At 39.0% G+C, this 22,143-nt stretch overlaps 2 protein-coding genes across 2 annotated transcripts; both read right to left on the bottom strand.

The window, feature by feature from the left end:
* Nucleotides 1-9,937: 9,937 nt before the first annotated feature.
* Nucleotides 9,938-10,645, bottom strand: LOC124178219 (MFS-type transporter clz9-like). Its single transcript, XM_046561457.1, has one exon. The coding sequence runs from the start codon at nucleotides 10,643-10,645 to the stop codon at nucleotides 9,938-9,940; it is 708 nt and encodes a 235-aa protein (XP_046417413.1).
* Nucleotides 10,646-11,697: 1,052 nt separating this feature from the next.
* LOC124178625 lies at nucleotides 11,698-12,860 on the bottom strand. Its single transcript, XM_046562112.1, has 2 exons — nucleotides 12,349-12,860; nucleotides 11,698-12,105 (listed from the first exon to the last, which is right to left on the bottom strand). Exons 1-2 carry the CDS (start codon nucleotides 12,593-12,595, stop codon nucleotides 11,876-11,878), a joined length of 477 nt encoding a protein of 158 aa, XP_046418068.1. The 5' UTR covers nucleotides 12,596-12,860; the 3' UTR covers nucleotides 11,698-11,875.
* Between the last annotated feature and the right edge of the window lie 9,283 nt (nucleotides 12,861-22,143).

Genomic DNA, 22,143 nt, shown 5'->3' with positions numbered 1-22,143 from the left:
CTTTAATTGCAGGGTACATGTTTCTGGTTTTAACTCTGAAACAAGACTGTTTTTACAATAATGTTGATCGACGTAGTAACCTTATTCTTTTAAAAGACATAAGAGGTTTATAAACGTCTTTTATCTATGATGACTACTAAATCATTAAGAAGAGAGCAAAACGCGTGATTTCACCCTTTGTAAAATATATATATTTTATATTATTTATTACTTTATTTCTTATATTACATTCATCATACGATCATTGTCTTTTGTCAAATATTAATGTACACATGTAATCTTTAGTAGCAGATTGGATTTTCCACATGCAAACGTCAAACTTTCGTGAATACTGTCTGCTAGAATAAGATCCCTAGATTATACAGACACGCGTGGGCAAAAAAATTAGTGAGAAAGCGCAAAAAGTTTCGTATGACAATGGATACTTTCCATTTCGAGCACAATATGACACGGTGTAAACATTTCTGGTCTATTCCTTTGCCCGGATTGGCGGCTTACAATAGAAATTTGTACACTGTGTCACACTGTGCTCTGAACGGAAAGCATCCGGTGTGGTTCTGATTCCTGACCTGTCACAATGATTAACCTCAAAAATATACGTGCTTCTATTTATTTCGTGAACGTCAGAACATTAAGGGCGCAACTCGTTAATGATTAACCTCAAAAAATTGAGCAAGATTGGTCAAAACTGGTTAATGTGGTACTTTAAGTTTGATATTTTTTGGGCGAACGCGCATAGAACATTTTTGCCCACGTTATAGTGAGAAAAACCGGCACACGCGTGTATAGTGTATAATCTAGGGACCTTGTGCTGCTAGATCGCCGCCATTATTGTTTACCTCATCCTCACTGACGCATGAGGTCCCTGACGGATTTTCGCCGTATTAAGACATAATAGTCACAGAGCTCAACACAGAGAGTATAGGGCACTCGGACCACCTCTTATTTTTACACCGAGGTGGCGTGCGGTGAAAGACGAAAGGGGAATCAGCCATGGCAGCCATCTTGGAGAAAGTGTCTGCGCGCCACATACAAATCGTAGCCCTATATAAAAATTACGCAATTGACATAGCGTTGCGATTAAATTGGCCAAATTTTTAATTATTGTTTTCTTGACTCATTCGAGATAAGTAACGTATTCTTACAATAATAGATACCAGAAATAGTAAAACTAATCGTATAGTATCGAATAGGAGTATTTATGTAATTCTTAAGGAGGGAATAAGGGTTTGCACTTTCGAAAAATCGAATTTTGTGTTTTTGTCTTATCTTACTGTTAAACATTTCAAGAATATATTCCCAAAATTTTAAGCCGATCTGAGCAAAACTCTTGAAGTTATTGTCTAGTTAGTCTCCGGCCGTTTAACACTATAGCTCTGACAGCAGGTATACAGCTTATTCACTTCTATCGTTCTGGTACATTATCCTGTTTCGAAAATATTTTATTTAGTACAGACAGGTAAGTAACGCCATAAATACATATTTTATATTTGTATGTATACTATACATTGTACAATATTTTGAAACGAGAGACGAGCGTCAGTTTGTCGTTACACGTTCGATCGTGCGCTGGTGATTTTTTCTCAAAACTACTTTTTCAAAGTCCGTGTTCACTGCCATTTAAAAACTACTTGACCGATTCATTTCAAACTTGGTACACATTTTCTACATATAAAATACCTTCCCCCAACGTTGAGTTAAAAATTTTTTTTTACATTAAGGGGATTTCCTACCCACAAAATGGCGGAATTTTTCGTGGAAAATAGCAGTTTACACTGTAGATGGCCACCAAAAATTTTTGAATGAAAAAAAAAATCATAGAACGTTGGGGGGAGGATTTAATGATACTCTGACTAAATTTTAATGGTATTTGATTTCAGATAATTTCCGACCGAGATATAGTGAACACCGCAAATTTTTTTTTTCTAAGACGTTCTGGGGCAAGCTCTGTCACCGGCTTGTTCTTCAATATTTCCGCATAAAAAAATTACAGAATATTGTTAAAAGTATACTTAATAATGTACAAAAGGTTTGACTTAATTTGCTCAATCCATACTTTTAAAAAAACTCACAAGAGAAGTATTTTTTTTTTTACGCTGAAACCCTTACCCCCACCCCCCTTAAATATATTAGAATAGATAGTAAAAAATACAGTTATAAATAAAATTTCTTTATTACTAAAATGAACAAACCATCATTATATACTTACAGATACAATCACTTCGAATTTTTATGCAAATTCTCTTATAACTATTCGTTTTGTACAGACAGGAAATATTTTTTTGAAGTCTGACAATACTCGCATTAAAAATTGCTTTTGTTCTTCGTCCCTTGATAAGATATTTACATAGCCTTATACCAAACTTACTGCTCTTTCTGCTATATCGTTGATAATTTTTAATCTTTTGACAATTTTGAGGCCTGTCTGAAAATTTTCGTCTTGAGCCCAAATTTCAGGATCTTTTTGCAGAAAATCAGTGTTAATTTCAAATCTCTCGAAAAATTTTAGTGACTCCGAACTAATCAAATCATCAATTTCTTTATCATATAACTTTTCAATATCTTCAGAATGATAACGATTTTTTTCCAATTATTTTCACACGATTCTTCATCTTCACTAATTTTCATTTTTGTTACCATCTGTTTCTTCATATCATTCGACAATTCTGCATCGAAAAAAGACATTGCAGCTGCCTCTGGAGTGAGGTACCACAAGTGATGACCAAATTTTCTAAGTGTTATTTGATACATTTTGAAATCAATAGATTTGTAATTGTATAATTTTTTTAAAAACTGTAAAACACGGTTCGGCGCTTGAGCCGCTAGAGGCGCTGTAAACCACGCTCTTACATATATTATCACAATGAAAATGCATATTTCTAAAAGACCTTTCTTTTCTTCCGCTTTCAACCGAAATTGTGAACGAAACAAAAAAATTTTTAGGTAATATATCGCCTTTGACATCCAGCGAGTATGGTGAAATGCCCCTGGATGTTTGAACTTGACCACATGAAGCGGAATAACACCGCAAAACATTCTTGTCAGTTCCAACAGTTTTTTATAATCATTACGTGGATGACTTACCTTCAGCATTCCATCCACAAATAACAGAATGTTTTCAACATGGCTTTCCAGTGCATTCTTTACCGTTTCGTCGGCTAATCCACTCAAGTAGTTGGTTGTATCCTAACCTTTCCATGTATTTTGGAATCTTTTGAAAATCTCAGCATTTGGACCGCAACTCTGAGGCACTTTTTCATCAAACACACATTTTATAATCAACTCGTAAATATGATGCCGGCATGGAAGATATAAAATTTCGCTTTCTAATAATTGTTCCAAGTTTATTGCAGCACCATTGATAATACCTAAATTAGACGGAGTTGTGTCACAACACAATGCCTTGATTTTGTCCGACACCCCCAATCCTCCTGTTCCGGAATCATCGCTAAACTTATTCTTATTTACAACATATACGTACGTTACACTAGGTCTCTCACGCACACATGCACCCAAGCGGAAGAAACTTATTTCGAACAAACATCTTTCTTTCTCGACGCGAAGTTGGAGCTCGAAGACCAACGCACTGCAGCCGCCGGCAGCGATGGACATCATACTGCGCCATTGTCTCACCGAAAGCTACCTCCGATTTCTCTCCCTTCATTCTCAGGAAAGTACACCGAGTGGGCTTCTTTCAAGGATAAATTTTCGAGTCTTATTGAAAAAGACGCAAGCTTACAGCCAGTTAACAAGTTGCATTACCTCAATGCCTGCTTAACGGGTGAAGCTAAAAAATGTATTGAAAGCATTTCAGCGTGTAACGATAATTACGATCGTGCCTGGCAAAGGCTCCTTTCACGCCATGACAATCAATGCGCAATTATCACGTCGTGCCTTAATAATTTCTTTCAGCTAAACAAGATTTCTTCAGAATCTTTCTCTCGCTCAAGGCACTCCGAGATGGCACGACGGAATCCTTCAAACTCTGGCAGCTCTCAAACGTCCTGTGGATAAGTGGGATGACCTCCTCGTTTACTTGACAGTTTCACGATTGGACCCGACTACTCGACGAGACTGGGAGACGCACCTGGGGGCTTCAATTCGCCCGAGCATTTACGAAGAGTTGGACGACTTTCTTCAAGGTCGTATTTAGACTTTGGAACACGTAGAGCAGTCTACTCTGTCTACCGTGTCTAATTTTCCAGCTGACAAGCCGAAAAACGCTTCGAAAAGGCAGCCCGCTTCTCAACCCAAAGTACACACATTGGCGACTGTTAAAGTCAAGTCGTCATGCTGCTCCTTTTGCAAGCAGTTACACTACATAGCGAGATGTGACAAATTTCGTGAAATAAATGTTGACGATCGAAACGCCTTCGCTGTATCTAGTCGCCTGTGCTTTAATTGCCTAGGTACTCACCTGCTTCGAGATTGTCGCTCTTCTGGGACCTGTGGTACGTGCCGTGGAAAACATCATACACTGCTTCACGGTGCTACCATTAGCAGCTCATCATCTACTTCACCAGTCAACCCGCCGAGCTCCTCGTCCACGCCAAGTGTTTCAGACTCTCAAGGTCATCAGCCACCCACGGTAGTCTCCGCTAACGTCGTGCAGTCAAATCCGAAAATTCAATGTTCCACTTGGCTCGCCACTGCACGAGTCAACATAATTCTAGACGATGGAAGAGAGTCTAAACTCCGAGCTTTGATTGACCCGTGCTCTGGAGCATCATTTATTGCTGAGTCAGCAGTTCAGCGTCTCAATATGCCGCGTCGTTCACCTTTGTTCCTGTTTCAGGCATAGGTGCTACCCGCGACCAGACAGCGCGGTCCAAGGTCTCCGTATCGCTGACCTCTCAGTATGACAAGAGCAAGAAGTGGATCACTGACGCCTTGATACTTCCCTGCGTTACCGACTATCTACCGTCACCTGGTCCGTTCAGCGTATAGCTCGCTTTCGTGAGTGGACTGCCGCTCGCAGATCCACGCCCCAACGCACAAGATCCAATTGAAATGATTCTTGGCATTGACCTCTACACAAAATTCATTGAAAATGGCTTATGCAAAACTGAAAATGAGGAAGTAATCGCACAGCAGACGGCTCTCGGTTGGATCCTCTCAGCGCACTCAGGCAATTTAGACTCGCCCACGGGCAACTCGATCTCAAGTTTTCAGTGTATAGTTGACACTGATCTCTCTGCAAGCTTGCAGCGATTCTGGGAACAAGAGGAGATTTCCGTAAACCCTGATTTGCTTCTCACCCCTGATGAAAGGGAGTGAGAAAACCATTATACAACAACTTTTCGTCGGACAAATACAGGTAAGTACGAACTGTGTTTGCCATTCAAGAAACCCATTAGAGAACTCGGTGACTCTTACGAGGCTGCAAGAGCAATGTTGGAGCACATGGAGCGACGCTTTTCTCGTGATCACCACTTCTATTCGCTTTATCAAGACTTCATGAACGAATATCTCTCGCTTGGTCACATGCGACCCGAGCTTCCCGGGGAGGCCTCCAGCGGTGAAATTGGCTTCTATTTGCCTCACCACGGCGTTCAAAAGGCTGGCCGACTTCGAACAGTCTTTAATGGGTCAGTGAATTTATCATCTGGTCTCCCCCTCAATAAATGCTTATATGTCGGAAAAAACCTCTTAATTGACACAGTGATCGTCATGCTGCGTTGGCGCATGTTTCCTGTAGTTTTCTCAGCAGATATCGTTAAAGCTTTTCGTCAAATCGGCATTGCCAAGGAGGATCAGAGATTTTTGAAGATTCTTTGGAGAAGGACGCCATCGAGTCCTGTTGAAACCTTTCGCCTCTGCACCGTAACATACAGCGTAGTCTGCTCTCCGTTTTAAACGAATTGCACGATACAGCAACTCGCCAAGGATGACACCGCACTGTTGTTATTATCGGGTTAATTAATATACGATTGTTGATTGAGACGATATTTATTGATTAACATTAGAGTCTTTTTTATATGATCCGAAGAACTTGCTTATTACTTTTGTACGCATACGTAAGTTAAAGGCGGGGGTGCCGACAGAGGCGCCAACCTTCTTAGTTCTAGGTCCCCTTTTTGGCGGTATTATTCGAATCTTTTATTGTACATATGATATCTTCAACACGCACGTTTCCCCGCTGCTTCGCGGATTCCTAAAGAAAATATCCACGTCGATGACGTGTTGGCTGGAGCAGATACTCTAAAAGAAGCTGTTTCTCTGGAAAAGGAACCCGTGGATCTGCTCTTGGCCAGAAAATTTCCTCTCCGTAAATGGACAACGAATAATCAAACTCTGCTCATGAATATAAACCCCGAAGATCTCGCACCCGCGCTATCACTTGGATGGAAGTATGCGCCCGAGCTCTAGATGTTGGGCATCTCGTGGAATCCGTCAAGCGACTCGTTCAGCTTTCACTTCGACCCTCAAAATTCAAAAAATTCGAATACCAAAAGAGGAGCTCTCTCAATTATCGCCCAGCTGTACAACCCCCTGGGATGGATTTCGCCTGTGACCATTAACTTCAAGATCTTCATGAAATCTCTTTGGAAAAATGAGCAGTAGTGGGATGACCCACTTCCACTCGAACTCAAGAATAAATGGATAAGCCTGCTATCATACTTAAGTGACCTGCATCTCGCCTTACTGTCTGGGTGGGTAGCTTACTCACGTAGTTGTCAGCTCGTAAAGCTTCACGGCTTCGCTGATGCCTCAAACGATGCATATGGAGCCGTCGCTTATCTCAAGACTGTTGACTCCGCAGGTACAGTCAACTCAGTTATTTTGACCTTAAAATCGAGAGTTTCGTCGGTAAAATAAACCACTATTGCTCGGCTGGAGCTCTGTGGAGCCTTGCTACTTGTAAAACTCGTCAAGCAAGTGCTCACCGCTTTAGCTGTAGAAAATCTAGCCTGCCACCGCTGGCTAGACTCTATGGTTGCGTTGTCTTGGATCAAGGGACAATCAACTCGATGGAAAACGTACGTGGCCAACCGTGTAGCGGAAATTCAATCATCTCTTTCGAATGCAGCATGGCACTACGTTAATACGCCAGAAAACCCTGCCGATTTCGTCTCTCGAGGTACTACTCCACGAGAATTGAGTCAATCTTCACTGTGGTTTCATGGCCCAAGCTTTCTCTGCGCATTAACGACCCCATGGCCAGCTTCTGAATTTATCCAGATTCGACGTGCACAGATGAACTCAAGGTCACCAATCATGTCGTCAAGGTAAATCCGGAAGAATGGGATCTTGTACACCGCTATTCTTCACTCACCGAACTGCTCTTCGTTACAGCCTGGTGCCAATGATTTATTGAAAGGGTCAAAAATCGCATCGCTTTGAAGCACCAAGGTCAGCAACTGGAACAGTTGAGTCTGCGTGCAGCCCTGCCGAATGCTCTGGTTTTAACACCCTCTCAAATCTAGGCAGCATTTTATTTTTGGGTTTCGCACGCTCAGAAAACATATTTTTCAGAAGAAATTCGAGTCCTTTCTCGCAACTCTATGCTGCCGAGAAGGAGTTCGTTAATCAGGCTGAATCCGAAAATCGACGCACACAACATGCTGCGAGTACGAGGGCGACTCATGCACTCGTTGCTCGAAGACGATGAAAAACATCCGCTTATATTGCCGCGTCAAGCTCAACTTGTAAGTCTTATCGTTCTCGACGCTCATGAGAGAACTTTACTTGGCGGAACACAACTTACCTTAAATTTTTTACGCCAACGGGTTTGGATAGTCCGAGGGCGTCAACCAGTCAGAACCCTGATCTTTAAGTGCCTTAAATGTTGGCGCTTACGTACTCGTCCAATAACTCAGCTGATGGGAGATCTACCTGCCGCTCGAGTAAGACCCTGCCGGCCGTTCTTACATGCTGGAGTGGATACGCCGGACCAATAAACATTCGATTTTCCGCTGGCGAGGTGCCAAGTCTCGAAAAGGTTACATCTGCCTCTTCGTATGCTTCGCCAGACGTGCTGTTCACCTGGAAGCCGCTTCGGTTTACTCTACCAGGGAGTTTACAGACGTTTATCGTCGTTTTGTTGGGCGGCGAGGAATTTGCGCAACACTTTATAGTAATTGCAGCACAAATTTCGTAGGTGCAAGTCGCGAGCTTAAAAAGCTCTTCTTAGAAGGAGGAAGCAGCAGCAGCGACATCGCTCGACTCCTTGCAAGAGGCGGCACCGAATGCAGATTCAACCCGCCTTCGGCTACACACTTTGGAGGCCTCTGGGAGGCAGCAGTAAAGTCTGTAAAATATCATCTCAAGCGGGTCATCGGAGAGTCTACTCTTACTTTCGAGGAGATGTCGGCCTTACTCGTACAGGTAGAAGCTTGCTTGAACTCCAGGCCTCTGTGCCCCCTAAATGATGACGTCTCTAATCACTCTTCGCTCACACCAGCTCACTTTGTGATTGGAGAACCATTCAATCTTGTGCCCGAGCCATCTGTATTTTCCATTCCTGACAACCGACTTGCGCGCTGGTAACATGTAAGAAAAATGTTCGAACATTTCTGGCGTTGTTGATCGTCTGACTACTTACATGAGTTGCAGCAGCGCCCAAAATGGCGATCTACAAAGCCTTCCGTTAATGTAGGGGACTTGTGCGTTATTCGCTCAGAACAATTTCCGCCTTGCAAGTGGCTCGCATGGTGCGAGTAATTGAAGTATTCAAGAGAACCGATGGCTTGGTACTTGTTGTGAAGCTTCGTACTGCCTCATCGACTTTTACTCGACCGATTGTCAAGATCAGCGTTTTACCCGTAGAGAACTTATCTTTTCGTCAGGACTGACGAAAGGAGGGGGGCATGTTCCGGAATCATCGCTACACTTATTCTTATTTACAACACATGCATACGTTACACTCGGTCTCTCACGCACACATACACCCAACGACACATACGAGGTGTCAATGCGAGAAGTTCAGTTCTCGAAAGTCCGCAAGAGAAAGAGTACACGCGCTTCACGCATTACATAACACGACTACTTAAAGCTTAACTGGTTACTTAGTGAAGCTCGTTATCAATTATTCTTACATCAGTGAATTTAGAACAATAGGGGAAAGGGGGGTAGCCCCGGCCAGTTTTCTATTTCTATGTGTATGCCACAAATTAAGGTTCAATAATTAATTGGAATCGCATGAATATTTCAACAAAGATATATTTCAACAGAATATCGAACAAAAAAAAATTATAAATTATCAACAACTTAAAAAAAAATGTTAATTTTTGGCTTAAATTCATCCTCCGAAAAAAAGTGGCGGGTAGCTCCGGCCACTGCGATATTTAATTCCAAAATCGTTCTTTGGCTACACAAACGTCACACGTGTAGTATAAATCGCCCGGATTTATATCAACGCATTCCTCGTGAGCCCAGTCTTGACATTTGTGGCATTGGATCCAGTCCTCGTCAAATGTCTCGCCACAAATTATGCACTCGGTGTCTTTTTTTTGGCACGCGATTTCGATTCAGCTTTTCTTTTTGTGACGTTCCTTTTTTTCACCGCGATCTTTTGCTTTTTTTTCGGAACTGCTGATTTATCAATCAGCTGATTTTGATAAGGAGATGACGTCAAAATCTCACTTCTTTGAATTCTTCTTTTTCGAACGGACAGTCTCTTCTCTGAGGCGTCTGGTAGAGGTAACAAGGTATTCCAAACATCGCTAATTGTTTCAACGATGTTGGACGTGCGATTAAACGAAATCTTTGTCTGGCGGGTAGATGTGGATGGACATGTCAATGTTCTTGGGTGGTTATCGCGATCTCCGGGTAGTACAATATCTGTCAAAGCAGAACACAAAAAATCCAAGTCTGAGAAAATTTCCCGATCGAAGGGCACGATGCCTGTGCAGCGAAAGGCACTTTGGGCCGTTTCCAATTTGGCCACTTTAGTGAACGCTACGTTAACAAGTCCAGCAATATCATAATCCGTCAGTCAAGCTTCAGGATTTCGACGCATCCACGTTGCACCTGCCGATCCATAAGCCTGTTTGAAAGGCTTAAAAAATGCACAGTCGAGGAGCTGCAGTCGATGTGTTGTGTGTTGAGCAGTGCGTAGCATGTGAATATGGTGATCTCGAGCATATTCAATAACACTCAACTCTTTGTGGCTAGAATGTCCACCCAAGATCAAGAGAATCGGATGAGCTTCAGAAGAATGAACATGTCGCTGGAAATGTTGAAGCCACTGAAGAAACAGCTCTCCATTCATCCAGCCACTTTTAGCCGCGACGCCAATACTTTCTGGAGGAGCACCAACCATCAGACGACCATTTTTCTCCATTTTTGCCCTTGGGAAAATGAACATGGGCGGTACAAAGTGACCCACTGCATTCATAGCAAACACGGTGGTAATATTACGACTTCGTTCTGCTGACGTGAGCTTCCCAACTTGTTTTTTCCCTTTTACTGACAATACCTTGTCATTTTTGTGGACGGTGGTGACTCCTGTTTCATCAGCATTGTACACTTGTGAAGCTTGAAAACTGAACTGTTCTTGAAGTTTTAGAAGAAGGTCATAAAATCGATTGACTTGTGCCTTATAAAAACCAGTCGCTCGGCTCAAGCTTGTCGGCTCGGGCGTTCTCAGAGCTGAATCTGGATTTCTTTTCTTGAAGTTACTGAAAAAACCTTTCCCAGCCATCTGTTTTTCCTGATTGAATCGGTGAGGAATTTTGAGCTTTTCTGCTAAATCGAAAGCCAAAACGTGAAAATTCTTTTCTCGTCACAGGCATGAGACGATTATCCAGATCTTTAATGTGCTTACAAAGCTGTTTTTCGTATTCAGCAGTGAACGTTTGCTCGAACCGCCCGAGTTTTGGCTCATCTAATCGAAGAACCTTGTTTTATGGCCTTAATATGGTCCTGTAGTGCGGTGCGAGGAATCTCATAACGTTTTCCAGCAACTCTTTCAGAAGACTTACTTTCAAGAACTACTTTTATGGCTCTTTTCATATTTTCGCCACTTCAATTTCCTCGGTTCGTAGTTCTTCCTTTGAACTTAGCCATTTTGACGCTCACCTACGAAAACAAACATTGCAGTAAACCTTTTTTTATGAAATTTTGGTGAGAAATAGGCCTTTAAATAAATGGCCGGAGCTACCCTCCAAAGTAGTGGCCGGAGCTACCCGATTCGATTTTTAGCAGAATTATGGCTTCAGCACTAAAATAAATATTAATTTTTCCAAACCAAAAATTACATGTAAGATTTAGTGATTATAATAAATGTTGGCCAGGTAAAAAATATAATTACTTACGTTTTTTCAATGGAGCACACTTTTTTACTTTGAGTATAACGTGATCCTGTTTCACAGAAATCGATGTTTACGTTTTCACGACCGGACACAAAGCCGAGGTGAGCTCTACTGCTCGCGCGTTACTGGTGGGACGCGAAATAACACAGAACAATGGAAACAATCGAAATAAAGGCAAAGCGAGCATAGATTGTAAATATGGCCGGGGCTGCCCCCCTTTCCCGTATACGATCATTTCACGAACAACTGTGCGAGTATTTAATTCAACACCTTGCATCCCGGCACCCTCAATCATCCAACTCATTATACCTCCAGTAATTCAAAAATAGCTGTTGCTTGAGATAAACCCTTACTATTTTCCAGATCAGGCACTCCTAACAACTGTTCAATATTTCCATCCGATATAAGAACAGGTAATCTATCAGTTACTTTGTGTTCTAACAAGTTACGCGTCAATTTCCCATCCCAATGTAATACAGCTGCGTTCAATTCTGTGTTCTTGAATATTTCTTTCACAGTTGCGGCTCTCGATTCACGCAATTTTTCTCGACATTTGCGAATGGATGTTTTGTTAATAATCAATGTATTGACATCAATGTTCAATGCTTGCGCTATTGAGATTATTCAATGAAGGCCATTTCTGTCACTGACTTTGCATTTATCCAAAACCGCAACCAACTTTTCGTCATGACACTTATAGATCCCCGTGATGTCCTCGATTCAGATGGTTCTTCTTCACTGGGCACGTATGAAAAATTGGACGTTGTCGCTGATTCATGGGACAAAGCACTTTCTTGACTCGAAGCCAAAGATAAAATAGCAGGACTTTGCTTCGCTTGAGTAAATGGGCCTAAAACAGAGTAAATGAGTTGTTTTTATGGGAAAATCAGCTGCCACATGTGACAAATTTTTTTAGTAGTTTCAAGTTTATGCAAGGACATTACATAATTTATTGCGTTTGGCTGAATATTTTATTGCTCAACAAAAAAAAATTAATACAAAAAATGACAGATGACGATAAATGAGAAATGTATTGTATATAATTTCTCATAGTCGTACTTTACGTGGAGAAATAACTTTATAAAATACTTACTTTTCTCCTGTTTTCTTCTTTTATGTGGCCTCGGAGAATCATCTCCACCGTCGTAATTTCGAGCAAGTTCCTCAGTACCATCATGAACGGTACAAATATTCGAAATATAACCTATCCGCCCTTTTTCTCGTTGTTTCGACAAAAATGCTTTCTGCTCATCATTGATCATATAATCCACTTGTGCATGAGCAATGTCAAATAGGTTATCAAATTCAGAAGTGAATTTCTTTCTTTTTCCAAGTTGCATGATCTGCCGGCAGTTTTTTGCAAAGTTCTCAAATCTTCAGACAAAGTTTTCAACTTCGCGATACAATGATCCTGTCTATGAGTTGGTATTCGAGCTTTTTGCCAAAATACCTCCACTTCTTTTATCTAAAGCCTTGCACTTTCATGTATTGGTAATTTCACTTGTCTTATATTGAACAACAAAACTTTCAACACCTGGATTCTTGAAAGTAATTTATTACCACGAATTTCAGTGTCAGTGGGACCAATTAAAAAAATATTTTCAAGAATAGGGGCCGTACTTAAATTACGTAACGGAATTTGAAGAACTTTTCAACCCCTACCCCCCCTGTGGATCAGATCATAACAAAATGTCAACCCCCCCCTCCCCCCGTCCCAAATTGTACGTAATTTTCCGGAATCAAATAAAAAAATCAACAAAGAGGTGTACTCTTTAATCTTTGCTTCTGCCTTTTCAGCAATTTCGAGTTTTGTTTTGCAAGACTCTTTTAACTCTTTCCAAATTTGATTCAGGTTAATTTGAGCTTGCTGTGCAGATATCTACCGATGGCTTTTTTTGTATGCATCAAATAATCTTTGATATACTTTATTGAGATCATAATCCATTATGCAAATAAAATTATTACTTTCGTATAAGTTAAATCAATATGTATTGAATGTTTATAGATCACCAAGTATCATAGGTTATAAACTTATAAATCTACTTCTTTACCGACCTTATAAATTTATACTGTAAGTTGAGTGATCTAATGCCAAGAGCTACCGCAGCGCGCTAGTTTCAAAATGTTAAAGGTTTGGCTATAACAGAATCTGGCGCGGGAATTCAGTTTGAATTTTTTTATTAATTATCAAAAAATTTTACATTCAATTCAAAAAATTACATACAAGCATCAAAAGACCCCCTCCCCCGTATCGTAACAAAGTGTAACAATCGAGTCTGACCCCTCCCCTCCCTTACGTTTGTTACGTAATTTAAGTATGGCCCCATAGTTGCTGAAGAAGACATTGTCACTGAATCGCATATTAATTAGCTTAAATTAAATACAGAAAAGATTGTTCTTTTGAGAATATACTGTAGTTTCCACTTTTGAGGTCAGACTGATCCAATTCGGGTGAAAATACAGAGCACAGATACAGAGAAACCGAGTATACGAGCTACATACCGCGAGTATGGACATTTTTTTTTAGCCCTGTATTAGGTCGTCCTCTTGCGGCGACCTGTGGCACTCTCTTCAAGTACGCAAGGTAGACAGAGAACGGTAGTCTGAATGGTAGTCGTTGGCGTAGCTTTCAGTGGAAGGCGGCAGATGTCGTATCGGGCAAAAGTATTGAAAAAAGGGTAAAAAACGTACACCTGGGCTGAGTTCAGAAACCTTACTCGAGTGACTCGAGTATCGTTGTGTCTTTGTTTAATCTCATGTGTTAGACAGAGACAGCATGATATCCGAGTTCACTCGGGTAAGGTTTCTAAACTCAGCCCTGCGATTACATGATTTATTATTCGTTACTATTTTGATTTATTAATTTTTTATTCTAGGTTTCCTTACAATTTTTTAGAGAATAATTTCTAGGATATATTTTTTTGGATGCCATGTTGAATATTCCATCATGAAAAATTGAAAATGTTTGAGTGAAAAGTATTTTCAATCCCAGATTTTTTTTTCTACCGTTTCATTTTTTTAAATCATTTTAATATTAAAAAATATCAAGATCTGAAACAAATTGAAATTTTATTAAAAAAAAAAAAATAAATAAAAAATTGAAGCAATTATCGGCACACCTTAATATTAAGATAGAGTATTGAAATTTGGAGGATCTTCTTTTTTCAAGGTTAACTTTAGGTCTTTCAACTGGGAGCACAAACTTTTTTTTTAACGGTCAGTCTAATATGCTGTTTTAGCTTTAAGTGCAGAATCCTTTTTCGAAGATGTCCCTCAAGAATTCCAAGCCATACATGGACGGGATGACGAAAAACAATGGTTAACGGCTGTAAAAGAGGAGATTACATCGCTCATCGAAAATAAAACTTGGAACTTGGTACCATTGCCTCCTGGAAGTAGAGTAATTGACAACAAATGGGTTTTCAAAGTAAAGAAGGATGATGATGGAAATATAAATAAAAAAAGTCGGTTTTACGGGCGAAGATTTTACGTGACAACGTCTTTTTCTCGGTAGAATATTTATTGATATGAATATAATTAAATTGCACAATAGGAACAAGGAATTGAATGAAAATAAGAATTGCACAAATTTTAACTATAGAAATATATTTTGTTTACTAAAACATTGTACATGTAAACTTAAACTTAACTAATTCCTATTTGAGTGATTTTGTTGAGGATAGGACGATGATAGGAGAAATATGAAATGAAAGGAAGTGTTTCTGCTGTAATGTGTCTTACGAAAGTCAAGTCGATAGTTGTTCCTTTTAACGTAGTTGACTTAGAAACGTTTGATACGCAATCAAGATTATACGTATTTTTCATGAAATTAAGAAACGAGTTGTCAGGCTTTACGTTTTTGTTAAAATCACCACACAGAAGAATCGGTATACTAGAATCAACTTGCACGAACGGTGGCACGTACTGGCTGTTGTGAATGTACGGACCGAGTCCTTGCCATAGCAACATTCCAATACAACATTCATCAATAGTATGACATAACCTATAAACTCAGTTTCTCAACTTTTGTGTCAATCTAACAATTAATCAATCAATCATAGTTTACGATAATGAAATATCAGTGTACAATTATTTACCTTTATTGTTGTAGTTGTTGTAAATGACGAATCTGAGCACTCCACATTTTCACTACAGACACAGCTGACGATACTTTAACCACACGTGTGAACTTGTATTATGACGCTTTCTTGTTTTTCCAACGCCAAGAACGTTCGAGAAAGACAAAGACAGAGGCACAAGCATGCGCCGATTCAATGCGCCTAATTCTCTAGTGCTGCGCGCGCGGCAGACCGATCATAGTTGAGTGGGAGAGAGACGCAAGGCATTCGGCGGGCCTCTCTCTCGTTCGGTGACTCATCGTAACGTTACCGGGCGTTACACTTTTTCATAAGTGACTCCCAGCCGCAACCTAATTTAAGACGTTGTCACGTCAATAAGGCTTGTTTGGTGGTCAAAGGATGTTCGCAAAGAAGAGGACTGGACTATGAGGAAACGTACGCACCAGTTGCATGTCTTACTACGGTACGGGCTCTTTTGTCGATCGCCAATGAACAAAGGTTAAAACTAAGACAATTAGACGTCAGAAATGCATTTATACATGGAACTATCAGCGAAGAAATTTATATTAAACAACCACAAGGGATTGCAAACACTGAGGGTTTTGTATGTAAATTAAAACGCTCCTTGTATGGACTCAAAGAAGCTCCAAGGGCTTTGAAAACCAGGTTTAACGAATTTATTCTGAAGCTGGAACTTAAAAGATCAGAACGAGACCACTGTTTTTATACAGCAAAACCGGAAAATTTACGTCTGTATCTTATACTTTATGTTGATGACATTTTGATTGCAGGTGAAGATGGAACTCGGATACAAAATGTTGTAAATGCTTTGAAGGGTGAGTTTGCCATGACAGATGTTGGTGAACCAAAGAGCTTTCTCGGTATAAAAATTCAACAGATACCGAGAGGACTGTTCCTGAGCCAGAAGGCGTATATGGAGCGAATGCTGATTCATTTTGAAATGTCAGACTGCAATCCATGTAAAACTCCTATGGAACTGAATTTTGAAAGAAACGAAGATGATGAAGAAGAAATAATAATCGAGACGAAACCTTACAGAGAACTAATCGGATGTTTGATGTTTCTCATGTTAAATACACACCCTGATATAAGTGTGGCTGCAAATTACTTCAGTCGTTTTCAAAGCAATGCAAAATTATCTCACTGAAAAGGGCTGAAACGAATACTTCGTTATATCAAGGGTACTATGGATTATGGTCTGCGGTTTGATCAAGGCTCGAATTCAAAAACGATTCTTCGGGTGTATGTAGATGCAAATTGGGCTACAGAAAACGATCGTAAGTCGACGACGGGCTTTCTACTACAATTATACGGATCAACGGTAACTTGGTCAACGAAGAAACAATCAGGAATTATTCTTTCTTCGACTGAAGCTGAGTATGTTGCTCTAGCAACAGCGATGACGGAAGTGATTTCGTTAAAAGGTTTTTTGGAGGACTGTAATCTGCATAGTGTTAAACCTATTCTAGTGTTTGAGGATAATCAATCAGTTATACATTTGTTAAATCGATGGGAACATCGTAGACTTAAGCATGTTGATGTATAATGCAACTTTGTAAGAAATATGTAGTGGAAGGCGGGGCAATGTGGACACCTAAAAACTAATCCAGGCATAAAAAAAATATCATCGACCCAGGTTACATGTTTACGGATAAATATCGTAGTTTACACTTCTAGGAAACAGTCTATCATAGTCAGACCCTATACTTTTGTGAAATCGTTGTGTTACAATAAAAACAAAGCTTACCTGCAAAATGATCACTTTACCCCGCATACGGAAGAAAGCGAACAAGCCTATGGGGCAAAGTGGTTCAGACTGGAAAAATTTAACTACACATTTGTTTGAGTATGTGTGATGAAGGAGATTGAATTGTAATTTGATTGTGGAAGGGACTTTTTTGTATCAACAATATTTATTGCACAGTTTTACAATCTTTCATATATTTTTTAACTGTTGTACGTATCAACTTCGAATAAGCATCTACTTAATATTAACAGTCAGCAACCTGCGCTTTCATATAAATAATCTTGTAAAAAATAATGGCACACGACATTTTAAGTAGTGTGACGTGAATTGTTCCCGCTCCTCGGTCACTCGGAGAAAATGACCAAGAACTTACAGCGTGCACACTAATTTGGCGTCCACGATGTACCCTGGATCTAAAACCAATATTGCGAAGTTTTGTTGGGCGCCTGGCGTGATTAACACGCCTCGAAATCGTTAAATGCGCTATACCTCGACAATATGCTCGGTAGCTCAGTACCGCGGAGAGGGAAGGGGTAATTTTTGGAGAGAGAGAGACACTCGAAAACCACAAGCTGCTTAACAAAAGAAGTAAAATGAAATCTTACTACAAAAGCACATGTAATCGGCCTCCGCTTATAAATTTTGATGATCTAAAATCATCAAGGTTGAAAATGTCTGCATCAGAAATGTATAGTCGAAGCTTCTTCATAGGCGAAGTTGCCTCGTAGTTTTGAATTGAACCTTTTTTATTAGTATGAAGAATAGAGGTTGAGGTTTCTTGAATAAAAAAAAAAACTCTCGCGTTTGAGCCAGAGAATTATGAATGTTTATTGGCTCTTGTGGGAAAAGCCTTGCGGCATAAAAACCCACGAAGTATGAACGTGTATTTGTAAACGTATAAAAGCATGTGTCGATTGTGTATATGAATGGGTATATGCCGGTTACAGCCCGTTTGGCTCATGCCACCGCGATCTCGAGTGCGTTTCGTACTGCGATTTTTGTTTTATCGATTCGATCGAATTTCGTATGATTTGCATTTGCCTTACTCCGAGGAGCGAACGTGTATGAGAGTATGATTGGTGTTGGTAGTACACCAAGAGCGCTCGGGCTCGTTGTATGATGGGAGGGTGCAAGACCCTTGGTATGCGTGTATGGGCACTCGGTCCCGTGTAGAATGAGAGACACTCGGGCCGTACTCATCTACCTTACTCCGTAGAGCGAACGTATACGAGAGTATATTTGGGCCTCTCGTCCTTTGGTCGTGGTACGAGAGAACGCACGGCGTCACTCACGATCGTCACTAGACGGACGACTTAACTCGACTGTTTTAAAAAATGCGTGATGCGCGCTCGCCTCCTCATCTACGCGAGATTTGGCATCCCTGCGGAGACGAATCGTTCGAGCGCGGCTCGCACGGAGATCGCAATGACACGGGCACAAAACGACGCTCAGGCACTGAACAAGAAATGCAGACTTTTATACTTCATGTGGGCTTACTGTTCGGTGATCTGATTTCAGATGAAAATGATGAATACTGGGAACTTTTCAAATTACTCAGGCAAATTCTTTCAATCACCTTACAAACATCCATTTCGAAAGGGACATCTACTTACCTACAATGTTTAATTGAGGAACATCATATGTTATTCGTAAAACTGCATGGCAATAAACTAATACCTAAGCATCACAATATGATTCATTATCCGGGAATAATAGATAGAGTTGGACCTCTGCGCCATATCTGGGCAATGAGGTTTGAAGCAAAACATCGACCTTCAAAAAAGAGTGCTGCCTTTAGTTTCAACCGTATGAATGTTTGTTACACTATAGCTCTGAAAAATCAATTGAATTATTCCAATACTCTGATATACAATAAGTCATTCGCGGATGATGTTTCCTTTGAAAAAATTTAAAAAAAGCTAAGAGTAGTCTGTGATCTCCCTCTTGATGCTGCTGATCTCATAAGCGTTAAATGGATTCGTGTAAATGGTGTTAAGTACACAGTTGAAACAGTTATTTTGATAGGTATTAACGAATTACCTGTATTCGGCAAAATTCTACGTATTTATTTGAGGCGGAAACTTGTAAATCCTAGAAAGTCTGATATTTTATTTTTAGTTGAAACTGTTGAGAGTCAATACTATGACGATCATTTACAAGCTTACGCTATTCGTAACACAAATACATTGCAGTATATACAACTGGAATCAGTTGTCCGCGAAGATCACTATAATGTTATAACGATGCCTTGCGGAACATCGTTCATACAATTTTAAGGTAACCGAAGCAGGTTATTAATTCCCTGAAGATATCTATATGTGATACATACTTAAATATAATCCAAAGAAAAGGAATGTTTCTAAAATACTTTATATCATTTTATTTCGTTTGTTTAGTAAAGTGAAGATACAAGAGCTAAACAGTACTATATAGTGCTTTAGTTCTATTATGTCTAGTCTCATTGCCTCAATCGAAGGCAACTGACTGATGATTTTGATAAATGATGTATATTCATAGATATATAACTTATGCAAACGTATATGCGTATAACATACGTATACATATATTATATGTGAACACTGCAGTTTTCCACAGATAATTATTTTAATTTAGAAAAGTCACTACGCAACGAGTATGAAACAAAGTAAACTGCATTATAGCTATGACATTTACTTGATAAGTTATCAGACTAAATCATTTTTTTTTTTTTAACGTGAACTACTTCGCGTTTTGAATTTGTGATTCCGTCATTTCACGTGTTAAACGAAACCTTTTAGATGTAAGTATTTGTCACTGCATATTTTATTTGTATTGTAACTACTGCATATGTTGTGAATATGCGCTAAACGTAGATATTAGAACATGTTTATTGAATATTGATCTCATTATCATAATTAAACAATTCAGAAAATGTTTTTGTTAAAAACTTTCCATGTAAGAATATAATATATAATTTATGCAATATGTAGATTAGAGTGGGTTTTTCTTTTAACTTGTTTTTTACGTACTCTGTGAAACGTTAGTTTACAGCCTTGAACGAAGCCACGTGAAACCAGAAGTCGGTAGCAAAATTTTAAGAAGTGCCTTATCGCGATTTCCTATTTCTCATTCGAATAACATGGGGAATTTTTTTTTCAAACTCTCGAATCTTATAACTCGTCAACGCATTAGCGTACTAATAAGACCAGAACGTATTTTGTGAGGAAGTGAATGCTCTACAAAAAAGGTTTCTTATCCTTATTTGATAATCCGCTCTTTCAAAAGTTATTTAAGGTCCTTAAATACATTTTGAAAGATTGGATTTATCAAAAAAATATATGAGATCTTTTTTGTAGAGCGTTCAATTCCCTACAAAAATACGTTGGTCTTATGAGTATTCTAATGCGTTAACGAGTTATGAATTTCCAAAATTCAAAAAAACAAATTTCTCATGTTATTCAAGTAGGAAATATAAAATCGGGATGAGGCGCCGCTTAGAAATTTACTACCAACTTTTGGTTTCACGAGGCTACATAATAGCCTTTCGAATGATATGTTAGAAAAAAAAAGGTATAAAAAATTTCAAAAAGAACCACGCTAATGTGGATATACGGTTAAGTTTGTTAAAAGGGGACCAACTGAACTTTTGACAAGAACCATTTTTTGTTTCCGTTTTTGAAATGATTTGGAACAATCTAATTAAAAATCACTTCCAGCAAAACTCAGGTAATGTCGGTACGTGCGTTGAACGCAAATATGAATGTTGTGTTACGAAAGTCTGTGCGCAAAAAACCCTTTGGCCGTGGTACGCTGAAAATATTTTGCGACATGTTCCCTGCGCACAAACTTTCATTGCAGAACATTCACATTTATTATCAATACACATAATAAGATTATCTAAATTTCGATGGACGGAATTACCGATTTGATTTTTTTAAGTCATTTCAAAAATGAATGAATCGTTTCTGTCAAAATTTCACTGGAATCACCCCTTAAAGTATATAAGTATTAAAGTTGTGTTGTTACTATAATTCGTTAAAAAAAGAGAGAGACATACTCAATGTGGCCGTTCTTTTTAGTCAGTTTCACCATTGATGCTCACGTGATGAACTATAAGATGTTGTATCAATAACTAAATTTCACAGTCAGCCAATACAATTACTATAGTTATAATGGCATACAATATTTTGCAACGAATCTACATTATGATTCGAACAACACATTTAATGGTGTGTGCGACCCAATATTATAGTTTTTTAGAATTTTATAGATAGTGTAACTAGACTTAAATATGGTTAATGCTTATACAATAATTCGTTAGACAAGATCATACGAACATAGTTTCACCGACTATACACATATGGTCAGGTCTTCGTATCGTACCGTTAACTATGCAACTTTTGTCAGAAGTAACCATAAATTCATAGTTCGGAACAACATAATGCAATAAGTTCTATTAACCATAAATTCGTATTGTCCCCTGAGCACACTATTTTTTATGGTAAAGATAACCAGAATTTTCTCTGAGTGTACGTATACAAAACATATGTTATGTTTGTAACATTTTTTAAAAAAGAATGGTTGGGACGAAAAATTTGAAAAAAATGCTGGGTGCTTTTTTTAAGTTGTAGAATCATATAAAAAATAATGAAGCAAATTCATAATTTGTATACATACAAAATAAGAAAAATTATTGCTCTAAAAAAATATTTAAAAAATACAAAAAAACAATTCTTCACTCTGAACTATGGCTCAAGATGTTGTTTTGGGACCCAGAAATTATGTGAATTTTTGTAAAAAAATAAAAAATGTCATTTTTTTTTTTTAGGATCATAAAAGGGTTTGAAACATTTTTTTAAAAAGAATGGTTGGAACGAAAATTCTGAAAAAAATGGTGAATGCTTGTTTTAGGTTGTGGAATCATATAAAAAATAATGAAGCAAATTGGCGGGGGTCAGGGAAAATGTCCTCTCAGTTGGCATGGAATACCTCATATACATATTAATCACAGAAGTAATTAATTAGTAATTAAATTTTTGTAAATTGCCCATTACAAAAGTAG

This window comes from Neodiprion fabricii, chromosome 3 (assembly GCF_021155785.1).
Source record: "Neodiprion fabricii isolate iyNeoFabr1 chromosome 3, iyNeoFabr1.1, whole genome shotgun sequence".
NCBI classification, from domain to species: Eukaryota; Metazoa; Arthropoda; class Insecta; order Hymenoptera; family Diprionidae; genus Neodiprion; species Neodiprion fabricii.
The sequence above is the reverse complement of the archived record's forward strand: the minus strand, read 5'-3'. Positions and strand labels throughout refer to the sequence as shown.

What these genes read in the sequence shown, in the direction of transcription:
- LOC124178219 (XM_046561457.1), bottom strand. Translation starts at nt 10,645, where the DNA reads ATGGCTGGGAAAGGTTTTTTCAGTAACTTCAAGAAAAGAAATCCAGAT.
- LOC124178625 (XM_046562112.1), bottom strand. Translation starts at nt 12,595, where the DNA reads ATGCAACTTGGAAAAAGAAAGAAATTCACTTCTGAATTTGATAACCTA. An exon ending in AAGAAGAAAACAGGAGAAAA is followed by an intron (nt 12,106 to 12,348) that starts GTAAGTATTTTA and finishes ACTCTGTTTTAG; the next exon opens with GCCCATTTACTCAAGCGAAG.